Genomic DNA, 14534 nt, shown 5'->3' with positions numbered 1-14534 from the left:
CTACCTCGGGAAGCTAGTTGAAACACCATGCATGTTATTAAGTCTGTGACCGAGACCATGAAGTTTTTTTTCAAAGCAATGATCATGACTGGATGTCGTTTTCTAAAGTATTATTAGAGGTTGTTGACTGTCTCATAAAAGCAAGAAAAAAGTTTCCGATAACTTCAAATCAACCAAATTAGAAATTGTTAAATTTATCAAAAGATTAATTTCAATGCTTATGATTCCGTTTAAACAATTCAATAATGACATAAACCAGACATTCTTTTCTCCAAATTTTCCAAGCAAAGCAATAGCTTTTTAGAAAAGATATCATTTTTTTTCTGTCTTTTTTTCTTGAAGCTGCTGCTATATATGATTTATGAGCAGACTGAATAGATCACATGGAATTATGGAATGGTGATTTATTTTGTATTTGGTATGAGTAAAGTAAGCATATATGGTCGCATCTTGAACCCGTGAACTTGAAAAGTTTGTCTCATTGTGTATCATGACCTATGTTTTGCAGGTGAAAGGATTGAGGAATATATGGTCAAAATCGACATGAGAGGATGTCGAAGGAACCACTCTATCTCTCATCTCTCCTGATTGGAATTGCTGTTGTTTGTTTTTCCTATTATTTGTAAAACCATTTGTTTTCTTCAATTGAGAGATTGTTTGCATGTATGTTTTAATCCTAGGCAAGTAGTAGTAAACATGCTTTTTTGTGACATTTTCTATTATTAATTTATATCAACTGTCTTTTGTCGAGTATATCAGTTTCGTCTTTCTTTCTATTCTTTCATAGCATTTGCTTCCATCACAATTGAGGCTGTTCAATCTAAACTCTCTCCAAACAAATAATAATAACCATTTACATTTCTTTGTGGACATAGATCATTTTCAGTTTTTTAGAAACTAAAAAACATTTACCCAGTGGTTTTTCATTTTATATTCGCTTTGAAAAATAAACTTTTTACATTTATTTTATTATTATATATATTAAATAATAAAAATAACATTATTATAATAAAATGTATAATTGTACGGGCATATAATTTTCCTATTCATTTTATTATAATATTTTATGCAACGTACAGACTTATAATTCCAAAATGAAGTGTTTGTTTTAATCTCAATAATGTGACACTAAATTTATTACTCTTAATTTATACTTTCTACTTTCCCCTCTGTAAATAAATGGAGAATAGAATGATACATTAAGATTCCACTAACTCAGTCTGATGTGTAATTTGAATTTTTTCTTTTTTATGATTGCTTTGAAGTTAATTTATGCAAGTTTAGGTTTTGAAAATCATATTCTTGTGATGTTTTTAAATTTTATTTTAATCTAGTGTAATATTCATATTTTAATAATTATATTGATATCAAAAGTTTTAATTAATAATAACACAGCATGCTATAATATTTATATTGATATTATTTACTTTAAAATGTAATATTTATTTCAGTATACTATTTAACTATATATATAATATCAATATTGACACATTTTATCAATAAATTCAGTGTATGTAATCTAGTTCTATATATAATATTATATCTTGGGTTGAGTTTAGACGTAAAAGAATATTTATATTTGTGAAGATAAGAATATTTAGAATCAAAAGAAACGAAGGAAATTAAATCTCTTATTTATTTTTCATTTTTTTTAGGTAAAAGAAATGTAAAATATTAAAAAAATGTTCTTTTATTTATTTATTATTTTGTTTAATTAAATTAAATATTTTTAATTGAACCACTATTAAAAGAATTTATTCTATTGATTGTTATTTTTTTTCCTTTAGCTACCGTTTAATTGAACCACTATTAAAAGAATTTATATATATGATTTTTTTTTGTGTTTTTGTTTTCAACTTCGACATCTTCTACTTCCTTGTCTCACCCATCTCTTTTAATTTGTTACCCACCAGTGAGATAAGATTTATGATATAATTCAACTTAATTTAAGTTTTATTGTTTTATTATATTTTAAAAGTTCACTATATTTTGAAGTTTATCATTTTCCCCCGTTACATGTAAGCAAATTGGTAACACCTTTTTGCTTCTTTTTTTTTCGTTACACTTTTTTGGCTATCAAAATAAGGCTAAACTTTCTTTAGATCAAAGAGAAAAATAAAATTATATATATATATATATATATATATATATATATATATATAATATATTATAAAATTACTTTTACGATAAAAATGACATATGATAAAATGTTAAAATATTTAATATTTAAATAGCTATCTTTCCCATCGGATTAAATTGTTTGTCCCAATACTAATAGGTTGTATTTCCTTATATAATAATCGCCAATTATTTTATATTCATCCATGTATGTAATTTTGTGAAATAATTAAATGTAGAAAAATAATTTTTAAAAATATAAATTGAAATTGAAATAAATTTCAAATTTAAATGAAAAAAAACTTAATATTGATAAAGATTAACAAATTAAAGGCAAACTATCATTTATTTAAGTAATTGTAGCTTGAATAAGTTAACAGAATTGCATTATTTTAAAACAATAAACATGCAACTGTAACAGTTAATTGAATAAATGTAATCTCACATCTAAAAAACAATTCATGTAAAAATTACAAATTAACATCTTAAGAGCAAGAATTACAATAATGTAGAAAAAAAAAATACTACATCAGAGACATCCAGAGAAAAACAAAGGAAGAAAGATAACATGTAATCATAAATTAAATTACAAGAATTTAAATTAAAAAAATAAAACAAAAAAAAGTCATAAATATTTAAAGGACTAATTAATTGAAGGTTTATTCAAGCCTATCAATTCTGCTCTTCTGTGAATTCTTTCAAGAGGCTGACGAAAATTTAGATTTAAAAAGTATTAAGTATTAATATTTTAATATCACTTCAAATATTAATTAACTATGTTAACATCGTGGGTCTTCATCATCAAAATATTGATAATGATACTGGTTGATCTTACGTCAAACACTCTTAACATATATTAATGACATTCAATTTTTTTAATAATATTTCATTAAATCAATTTACTATCCAGGGTGTGGTATATATGTGCATCAACAATCAAGTTAAATGATAATATACTCCAAAATGCAAAATACCTATAATAAGAATTTGGACAAGACATTCAATCTTATCTTTTTAGTCACATAATTGTAATTGTAACGTGGAACACTGATTAATTATGATTTATTTGTTTATTTCACATCAAACACAAATATCCCTGAGAAGAGTTTGAGATGAGATTGAATAGAAATATGTTGTTCCTAATTTATTAAATTTCAAGATTATTTACTGTCAAAGATAATCAAATCTATAAATAAATATAAATATATATATTCTCTTGTATTCAAACAATATATTTTTCATATTTATCACTTGAAGTTCTCTTTGTTTCTTTGCTTGATAATTTCCACTATCATATAATCTTCCACACTCTCAAAGTGTAGGAGATTTATTAATATGATAAGTAACATTCTTGAAAAAACTTTAGAAGTAATGTAATCAATAAAAGACAAAATACAAAGGTAGAGCTTGAATCAAAACTAAAACACATAATAGAGTTAGAAACTCTCGAAGTCATGATTAGAACATCTAGCAGAATAATTGTAGTACCATAAAGGTATTCTCCTTCATTACACTACTTGTTGTTGAATATGTTAAGTGAGAGCTAGCAATGAAAGATGAGATAAAGTCCCTTTAAAAGAATGAAACATGGTCTTTAACTAAGCTACTAGAAGGAAAGGCAATAATAGAAGATATAAGACTAAATTCGTAGTGAAAGGGTTCCAACAGAAATATGGTATTAATTTTTCTTTCCTTTTCTCAAGATGACTACCATCAAAGTTATCTTGAATATAGTAGCGGAAGAAAATATTCATCTGGAACAGTTATATGTCAAAATTACATTCCTACCTGGGGATCTTGAGGAGGAAATCTTTATGACACAATCAAAAGGTTTTAAAATAGAAGGCAAGGAGAATCTTATACGCAAGTTTCATAAAAACTTGTATGGATTAAAACAAGTACCAAGACTTAAATAATTATCTTTTATTTACAAAAGTATCATCACATATTTTAAATTTGTTTATTTATGAATAAACTTAAAAGATTGTATTCTATTAGTGTTGACATCGATTTATTAGAACATGTAATCGTTCTACCTTTTTTATGACAAATAAAATGTATTATTATAATAAATTCTCATTATTTTTATTTTCATATTAATGTGAATAACAAAATTAATCTAGTGCAATTAAGAGAGTATAAGACTGATTGATATTGAAGTATTTATTGAGACGTGTAAATATATATAGCATGAAAGTGTGTGTGAATTTCGTGAAGGATAATAATATTTTTAACAACAATTTTTTACAACATTTTAATACTATTTATGTGTCATTATGTGATTAATTCATGTTATATTTATAATTATTATTATTAATTGTGAAGTAATTTTAGATCAATAAAAAAATAATGTGTAAACGATATTAAAATATTGTAAAAAAAATATGTTGATTAGCCTTTGGCGAATGAGTGACTTAGGGACATAGGATGAGGTATGGTTCCATCTGATGGAGATAGAAAGGGAAAAGGGAACCTGCTTTTTCTTTTGAATGGCTGTCAAAGATTATATGCATATTTTACACTTTTCCTACAAAATGCTAATTAAATATTTTAGACACCTCTTTTACTATAAACCTTTTCTTAGTTAAAAGACTGCTGAAAATATATATAAAAAAGTCTTTAAATTTGACACAAAATTCATATTTTCATAATTTTAACTAGTAAAAAAACATCGTGTACTTCTTTGTATGTTTAATATATAGAAAAATAAAGAAAAACAATTAAGGAAAATGGGTAGAACTACAGTGAGTATCAGAATTCATTGTCTCATCACTCATAATAATCACACAACACTTCATGCAAAAGTCTGTGCAACTTTTTTTATGAAGCATTATTAGGGATATTCTTGTCTCAATACAGTTTAAGTATTCACTGTTCAAGTATTTTATTCGATTATAAATATGTAGTAAATTTATTCATTGAAGTATACCATAAATATAAAATGATTGAAAAAATAATCTTAATATGATATTTTTATATCATTTTTAATTTGTTTTATTATAATTTAGTGCATTTATAATTTTATAATTTTATAATTTTATATTTTTATTAATTTTAGTCTTTTGTAATTTGTATTCTTATATCAATTACTTTAATTATATTTTTATTTTCAGTTATTATATTTTTTATTGTATATTCTACTATTCAGCTTAGATTACGTCTTAAATATCTTCAAAACATTTAAAATTAAGTAAAAACATAATTTTTTAAAGTAAATAAATATCGTATTTTTATTATTTCAATTAATTCAATGATTATAAAAACGAATTCAATTTAACAAAAATATTATTGATCGATATCAATACTGTATCTTTAACTACAATATTCAAATAATAAAATAGTTAAAGTAAACAGTACAATATGAAAATATTTTAAAAAATTGTTACTATTTATCATTATCAATATACTATGTATTAAAACTTTATCTTATATAAAATAAATAAATAGACCTGCCTTTTGAGTTGAAGAAGAAAAACAAACATATATAATAGATTTTAACTTATATACGAAAATATTAAATATAAAATTTTATAAATAATATAAGAATAGACATAGCAAATTATGAATAAAAATTAAAATATGGCATTTAAAAAAAACGCTAGTACATTAAAAGAGTTACACAAGTTAGTAAGAAAAAAATATAGAGAAAACATTCAAACAAATTTTTAAATAATAAACAACATTTAATTTACAATTTCATATTAAATGAAATTAATTTATCAATAATTAAATTCCAAATTTCTTATTAGAATTATCAATTCTTTAAATATTTGATTACAGTTCTTAAAAGTAACGTAAATTAATTCTGAAGTGAAATTCTAAATAAGATTATTCAATTTTTTATAAAACAAAAAAAAAACACACACAATTAGTGACTTTAAAATTTAAAGCTGAAAGCAAAAACATAAAATGATTAACAAAGGTAAAGAAGATTGAATACTTACACATTAACAAAAGATTACAGATGTAATAGTTGGAAGAAATGCCTCTTTGAAATATAGATAGTTTGGCAATATTTTGTTCTACATACTATATTAATCAAATTCAATGTGCATATAAAATATGTTTATTCATACTCGCTCTTAAAATAAATTAATATGCTATTAACTAAAGTTATAGGTCATTTCCACCCACCGATATGGGTAATAATATACTACTAAATTATTACAGTAACATTTTATTTATTAATACTCAATTATGTATGATGATTAATCATTGTTCATTAATAAAGTCCAAATTCAGTTATTAAGTTCTTGGTCTGAGTTATGGAAAAGTGTTTTCCTTTATGATAACGTAATAATAACCATGCCACCTCAAAAGCAGCACCTTAGCCCCACTCTTATTGCAATTTTCTCGTAATTGACCGATATTCTCGCGCTGTGAGACCATCTCATCCAATAAATACGGACACACCACATTTTTATTTATTTATGGATTAAATATATATTTAATTTTCAAATTTGATATAAAATTAATTTTTTTTAATTTTGGTATATTTTGATATCTAAATTTTTAAAATAAATGAATATAATCTTTTAATTCATTGATGTTAATTTTTTTTACATATTTTAAATTGAGATATATAATAGTAATGTCAAGTGAATTAAAACACAAATTTTAAACTTCATTTAATGTATTAAAAAAATTACACAATTAGATTAAAAAATTATATCTATTTTTTAAGTTTGAGAATTAAATTATTTTGACTATATTAAAATTAAAATTTGTCCCTAAATTTCGATACAAATTATGTCAAACTATTTCAATTTTGTATCCCAATTTTGTATTTATATTTATTTATTTAATTATAAATAACATATAAATAGCAATGCCAGAAACCACGGAAGAGGAGAAGAAAACAACTTTAAAAAATAAAAATAAAAATTATATGGTTATTTCTTATATAACGTGTATGAACTTGTCTCGTTAGTAAGAATCAATAACAATCGATATAAAAGTGTTAATAAAATAATTTGATTGCAAATCCAATCATTTTGTAATCTTTAAAATTTCAATATCAAATTGTAAAAGAAAAAGACTATTAAAAAGCAAATAAATTATACTCATACTTTAACTAAACATAAGGAAAAAATCAATTAGCTCGACATAAGATTAAGAATTTTGCTCAAGGTATATTTTAACACAAACAAATGAATAAAACTACTATAAAAAATAAAATATTAATTTAAAAACATCATTTATCATCTTCATATAAATAATTTAAAAAAATTAATGGGTAGCAAGGGCCACCCAGCATTGCTCATAGATCCCGTCCCTGGTCCTACTAATCCAGTAATAAAAAAAACACATTCTATACAAATAATCGTTACCATGTTAAAATACGAGTAACCTGCCAGTCCATAGCATATATACATTAGCAAAAAGCACAAGACACGATCAAATTCATCTGGATAATACCCGCCGAGTGAATGAGAACGAGAAAGAACGAACTCCATAGGATTGAAAATGGAATTCTGAAATAACTATCAACCTTTCAGTTTTTTCAATATAAGCACAAGGACATGACCTCTATTCTTGAATATAAACCAAATTAGCCTCTAAAAAGTAAAAACACAATCCGAATCTGATCTACACCTCAAATTTCAAAGGTGGGCACCAGCACTAACCAAAACACAGCCACCACCTGTAAGTGAACCCTAAATTTGAGAATTATAAGGAAAATGAATCATAAAAAAATTATTCTCTGAATTGAACTTATATATGTTACAAATGCTATGGAAGGATTAAACTACCTGCTAACTAACGCTGAGACGTTGGCCAGGCACAATGACAAAACCCAAGCATACAACACTCAAGAAGATTTATTCAATGTTATTCCACTAGGAAGGAACCTAATACGGCTACAACGTTTTAATTTGGTCAGAGCTTCCTGTGGCTTACCGAGCAAAAGATCCAAATAAACTGCAGTAAGTGTGGCTTCTGGACTGTTGGGTAATATGGACAATGCCTGTGTGATCAAAATACTTGATTTCTCAAACTCACCCTGCATTGCGGACATTACAGCAAAATTTGCATAAATTGTTGCTCGCGCCTCCTCTGGCTTGAGGAAAACAATACTCTGAGCGCCTTCAAGAGAAGAATTCTTGGCAGCAACGGATCCTACATTCACCTCTTCAAATTCGGCAGTCCTCTCTGGTTGCCATTTCTCACAGTCCTCAAGGCTGAAAGGCAAGTCAACATTGTTTCCCCCAGACAAATAAAATGACAAATGCTCAGCCGCTTCCTTTGGTCTGTTCAGCAAGCAGAGAGCCTCTGCTGCATAAACATGGCCTAGAAAGATGTAAATTCTGGAACATTCTGGAAGTTCTAAGAGAGATCTTGCAACCGATAGTGCCTTCAAAGGATTGTCCAATTCCAGCTCCACATAAGCTAAATTAGCAAGAACAGCTTGTTTAACCAGTTGATTTTCTCTTTTACGGACATTTTCATAATAGGATAAGGAGTTCTGAACAAGTTCCTGACTATTCCCACCCTTTTGTTCCTTAGCGTCCCCGTTTGCATTGACCTGACCTAAACCTACTCCTACTGAAAATGCCTTTGAATCAATGCCATGTAAGTTTTTAAGATTTGAATTCTTTGAAGGTGACACTTCACTTCCATCATTTTCCTCCACGGAAGAGTTAGAGGGCAAACCAGATTTCAAACAATTTGCATTGTTGGAATCCAGCAAGTTTAGAGCATTCAAGAGGCATTGCTGGGCAAGGGACATCGATAACTTCAGTCGCCCATCTTCACTTGGACAAGAATCATCCCCTTCAGATGAGTCCATATGTCCCTTTCCTGGAATCTGATTTTCCACCACAAGTTGCCTCCATTTTCCAATTCCAACAACACACACTCCTACCCCCAACTTATCTGATGGGAACCGACTTGATTTGATGAGGCCCTTTTCTAAAGCCATCAAACAGCATTCTGAGAGTCTGAGCCACAAGAGAGGTTGTTTATAAAAGACCAGACTTGCCTTCTGGAAACATCGAGCAGCAAGTATTGGCTTCCCACAAGCTAAGTACTGCACACCACAATTATAAATTATAAGGAGAGAATTGTCCTGTGAGAAAGTGGGTAGCTTTAAAGATTGATCCTTCCGCAGTGATGAGCAATTGGTTAATGCCTTTGAGAAAAATAAAGATGACGTCTGATATTTCCCAAGCTGATAATAAATGCAACCAAGATTGTTGTTGAAAATGCTTGAAAATGCTGTGTCTGTTCTATTATTTGATGCCATCAATAGCTTTACAGCTTTGCGGTGGTTACCACGGGCATATTCAAGCTGGGATTTCAAAAGAAGAGCCATTGATGAATCTCTTCCACGTGCAATGTTCATGGCCAGCTTGACTTCTCGTTTTGCCAGTTTCAAGTTCCTAGTAAGAAGCAGAAACCTAACCTTGTAAAGTTGCAATTTTAGCTTTAAATCAACAGTAGAAAACCTGTCAACCAAAGCCCTTGAAATGTCATTTGAAGATGGGCCCATTGGCCTTACTAAATTTTGTCCACCCATATCCAAAATCATGGCTTCATAATCAAGTGTATCCTCAGACAAAGCTCTGGATAGATGATTTTCAGATGCATTTGCACTTGACCCTAACTCAGAACTGGATGCATCAGTAGCTGACGCACTAATGGCAACAGGTGCAGACTTGGTAACTAAATTTGCAGCTTGTTGCTGTGCTGTGTTCCCACTGTCACCTTGACTCACACTACTAACACCAAATGCTTTTTCCAGATAAGTCAACACATCCTAAACAAAAGCATATTCCAGCTCAGAGTAGTGAACTTGTACAATTAGAGAAACTAAAAAACTGCTTACGTCAAATCTTTAGGCCGCTTACAAAACAAATCATTCAGGATAAACATATACTACAACTAGCAGGGTAAGAGTTCAATAAATTATGCCAAGAAAGTTTAACATTGTATTTTATAAAAGAAAACCATCACAAGCGAGTAAACTAAATCTTAAATTTTTCAGTTTAACCCAAGTTAAATAGTGATAATGGCGTATGGCTCTCGAATTGAAATTAGATCATCTCAGTTTAGCTCAAAAATAACATGCATAGAAGAAATTGGTATAACATTAACTCAAAAGTTCAATTGATTGAAGACTTGTCAAAGATGACAATAGGATCCGGACAAATGTTACAACCACAACTATTGTAGCCACAATAGTACCCAGAGCTGCAATTGTGGATTCAAGAAATTCCACTACACACTAGCGGCTACACAATAGTGCCACCATAGTGGCTTTCTTACACTGGTTGAGATAGGTAGCAAAATATACCATGAATTCACATTTTCTACATAAGGACCAAATGTCATGTCAGACATGCCTAGAGTGATAGGGATGTTATGTTATGGTTAATTTTGTAATCTGTAAATTAATTTCCTACCTCAGATGACCAAGCGTTAGATATTTAAGCACATATTTATGCATAATAAAGAAAAAGTCGAAATAGCTACAAATAAAGGATTGAGACACAACAGATGGACATATGACCATTGAAAACATTCAGTGGGCATACCCAACACTGACTTGAGAAGAAAGATTTAGTTATCATCAGTGAAACGAGAGGTTCATGGTTGAACTGACCAAGTATAAAATATGTAAAAACACTCACAATATTCAGTTAACAAGTAAACTAGCTGGACTAATATGTAAGTGAAAAAGAATAATACATTCATGCGACATGAATATCATGATAGAGAACAATGCATTAAGCAACAAGACTTGCAATAGTTAAAAAGTAAACCAACTAATCACAGTATCAAATAGAACTTACAGCTGATTTTGATGCATCATGGCAAGCAAGGCTAGCATCAAGCAGCAGAAGACAAATATGAAGAGCCGTTGTCTGCTTTGGAAAAGAAAACACAGTAGAGGAAAAACAAAGCAATCAACATATCAGGGTAAAATTAAAAACAAAATCAAATCAAATCATCTATGACATACCTCATCTATAGGTTCAATATTTTGAAAGAGCGGTTCCAACACAGACAATGTCTTCGCATAGTCATGGAGATGGAACCAAATGATGGCCTAAAGAGATTGAAATAAAAAAATATGTTTAAATAGGTAATTAAAAGCATACATTAAAAGAGACAAAATGAGAAATAAATGAAATTAATATAAGGAGCAAAATGAACATACAATATTTAGCATTGCCACAGAAGAGTCAAATTCATCTGAATACATGGTGCCAGTGCTGTTTGAACCTGAAAACTGATGCGCCGAAGCATTACTTCCTTTGGATCCCAAAACAACTTTATTCCCACCATTGTTAACTGACTCTCCTTGTTCTCCCAAAGCTAGAGCAAGCTCATCATTTTTCCTCTGAATCAACTCCAGCAATAAAAAATAATGAGTACAAAATTACAAATAAATTGAGCTAAGGCTTCAAGCTACAATTAATTGATCCAAAACAAAATAAATCAATTTTGAGAGTAAAAATAAAACCTTCTGTTTCAACGTGATCCCCACCTGACCACTTCACCAGGGGGCAAACCCGAGAGAAATGAGAACTTAAAGCCAACATAAAAGAAATCTGAAGCTTAAACAAGACTTCCTGATTTCTACACTGAACTTCATCTGATAAAGCTATTCAACAAGGAAAACCTATTCAATATCCGAACCCTTTTCACCACTGTTTCCTAACTTGTAATATTATTGTTGAGGTGGTGATATGTATGTCCAGTTTCCTCCTTTAAGAATATCATAAATAAGATACCCAAAAGGAGGAATTTGGGAATTAAACTATCATCAACTATACATACCAGGTTCAACAGGAAGTTAAATCTTGCCTAGATCCTTCTTCCAATGGAGACTTATTTCTTTCAGAAAATCATGAGAAATTATCAGTATCCAATATGGCCTCCACGATCTTAAACACTCATTTCACTGATTCAAGCCAAATGCCAAGACCATTCACTGACCCAGAAATACTTAAACGAGTCAGCATAAAGGCTAGGAAATTAAATATAAAAGAGCCCAAGCTATTTAGACTCAACTTCATTTTAATATTGTTAACTTAATATTGGGATTAGTGTCATGCAATTCCAGTTTTTAAATCCATAAAGGCAAAAAGAAGTGAAAATGGTTTCCTTCAAATATCATCCATGAAAAATAAAAGCTACTGACCATAAAAAAAAAAACAAAAAATGTCAGTTAGCAGAAATCAAAAACAATGTTGAATTTAAAGTAGAATACCTTGACGCCATTTATTACTTCAAGCAACCTTTTGGGATCTGAACAACCGTCTCGGAAGAATTCCGCAATTGCAATATTATGAAGTACCTGAAATATTAGGATTTAAAACCTTAAACACTAAGATTTAGAAAAACAGATTGCCTTACACAATATCTAAAAAAACAACATAAAGATAACACAGCATTTGGCAGGTTACATTAAGTTGTTAACCGACCAAAGCAAGTCTTCCCTTGCTCATAACACGCCCCAATAGGGTTAGCAGAGAATTTTATTGCTCAACAAACATAATTGCATTCTCAAATGCAATCCACAAAATAACAAATTGAACAGAATTTTGTTATTGTCTGTGTGCATAATATGTAGAGAACACAAAAAACACACTCATCCTCTATGAAACACGCATACAAAATGATGATAAAGTCTCGGTATTTCTTCAATATGCATTGCTTTCGCAGGTATGCTTGCACAAATGGCTCTCAAACTATTTAAATTTATTTATAGCATGGCATATATCATCAATTGTGAGAATACATAAGAAGTGTAAATTCAGGAACAAAACATTTCTAAATCCATCAAAGGAAAACAACAAAGATAAACACGCAATATGTTGTACATGGCATGGACAATGTACACCATTAAGTAAAACGTTACAGCACAAAAAAGGTATTATCCAACAGCTTGCATGAAGTATACAAGTGTAAGCTCGTGAAACAATATGCGTTGACTTAGTGTTGTGTGTACCACCAGTAGCTATCCCGCTAATCACGTCAGCGTTAAGAACCAAAATTACACATCATTCTACTGGTATTTATCCGGCAAATCAGGTTACCATGAAGAAACTAAAACCAAAATTAACAAAGTGACAAACAAATGTTGAACAAAGAAATATTTCCTTATTCAGAAAATGAGCTTAAAACCCCTATCTCCGTTCAAACTTCCCATGTTGGAACCACTACAACAATTTCTTCTACAAGTTTTACAAATTTCTCCAAACGCCCGACACTCTAACTAGATACACATCACACAGCGCAAATGCATTCTAATCAATGTCCACTGCAAGAAGCTCGCAACACAACTTAATCAGCTCATTCATTTTCTAATAGAGGAAATCCAATCAAACCAGGACGCACATTCACATCTACAATCACAGTCGTTACACTGCATCTGCAAGGGCTCACTAGCTACAGTTCCAGCTAGGTACCAAAACTGAAATTCAGCTCATAAAATAAGGAACCGAACAAACAGATCAATCACCTGCCGCATATTAATTAATATAAAGTAAACACTAGCACCAAGCAAAGAAGCAAGAAATTAAAAACACGAAAAAAGAAGCGTCAATCAAGAACTAAGAGCACGAAGCAACAGATAAAGAAATGAAACGATGCCGGTTAGATCAGTATCCAGGAAAAATGGTAAAGAGAATTCAAGCACCTTGGGATCGTCCTGCTTCTTCTGCAGGAGCTGGTTCAAAACCTCGACGCACTCGGCGAACTTGGCAGACTGAAAATGCAACGCGGCATCTTTGGCGAGTGCCACGGCGACGGTGAAAACGCCGTCCTCGGTCTCGGTGCCGGAGGAGGCGTCGCGGTTGGCGGTGGACGACGGGGACGACGACGGTAAATCTCGGGATTCCATGTCGAGATCGAGTAATCGGATTGCAAATCGTTTTGGGAGAGGGTTTTGGGGAAGAGAGAGATGAAAAGCCCTAAAGTTGAGTGAAAAGGTGCGAAGTGAGATGAATCTGAATTACATTCAAAATCAAAGTAAAGAAAGCGCTGTAGTTGACAAATTTGAAGTGAGAAACCCTAGGATTTGCTTGCTTCGATGGTATCTGGTTTTCCTGTGATAGAGAGAGGAAAGAGTGATAGAAGGAAATGAAAACCTATTCGCCGAATCGGGGGAGGTTCAGATAGAAAGAGAGTGGAAGGTTTTTTTAACATTTTTTTTTTTCAGTGACTCATAAATGGGATAAATTAAAATGAGCACATCATCATATCCGTTTATTTCACTTGTCTTCTTCATCTGACGTCCCAAGGGACTCTTTTACTTCTTTTTCTTTAAACGGATAAAAAGTTTAAAAAAACTCTTATACTTAATATTTTGTATTAATATGGTGTACAATGTCTCACGACTTTGTCTTGAAGAACAGACTACTAAACTCTCACTGCAAATTATTTTCATCAATAATCAAACTCGA

General features: G+C 30.1%; 1 protein-coding gene across 3 annotated transcripts; it reads right to left on the bottom strand.

Annotated features, from left to right (window-relative positions):
* Positions 1 to 7578: 7578 nt before the first annotated feature.
* On the bottom strand, positions 7579 to 14264 carry LOC148201270 (uncharacterized). Of its 3 annotated transcripts, XR_015786099.1 has the most exons (7): positions 13769 to 14264; positions 12338 to 12424; positions 11282 to 11473; positions 11084 to 11170; positions 10914 to 10985; positions 7872 to 9877; positions 7579 to 7762 (listed from the first exon to the last, which is right to left on the bottom strand). XR_015786099.1 is itself a non-coding variant. In XM_088113670.1 (6 exons), the coding sequence occupies exons 1-6, from the start codon at positions 13970 to 13972 to the stop codon at positions 7931 to 7933; spliced, it is 2589 nt and encodes an 862-aa protein (XP_087969796.1). In that variant the 5' UTR covers positions 13973 to 14264; the 3' UTR covers positions 7579 to 7930. The 3 variants fall into 3 exon arrangements, 2 of the variants coding, with proteins under 2 accessions (XP_087969796.1, XP_087969797.1); XM_088113670.1 differs by having other exon boundaries at positions 7579 to 9877; XM_088113671.1 differs by having other exon boundaries at positions 7579 to 9877; positions 11282 to 11464.
* Between the last annotated feature and the right edge of the window lie 270 nt (positions 14265 to 14534).

Source organism: Vigna umbellata, chromosome 4 (genome assembly GCF_029865625.1).
Source record: "Vigna umbellata cultivar VRB3 chromosome 4, Vumbellata_1.0, whole genome shotgun sequence".
NCBI lineage: Eukaryota > Viridiplantae > Streptophyta > Magnoliopsida > Fabales > Fabaceae > Vigna > Vigna umbellata.
This window is presented reverse-complemented; position numbering and strand designations above follow the sequence as displayed.

Excerpts from the sequence above, each read along its gene's own strand:
- LOC148201270 (XM_088113670.1), bottom strand. The coding sequence starts at position 13,972 with ATGGAATCCCGAGATTTACCGTCGTCGTCCCCGTCGTCCACCGCCAAC. Across the intron at positions 11,171-11,281 it reads CTGTGGCAATGCTAAATATT|GCCATCATTTGGTTCCATCT; the intron begins GTATGTTCATTT and ends CAATCTCTTTAG. Across the intron at positions 10,986-11,083 it reads ATATTGAACCTATAGATGAG|ACAACGGCTCTTCATATTTG; the intron begins GTATGTCATAGA and ends TTTCCAAAGCAG.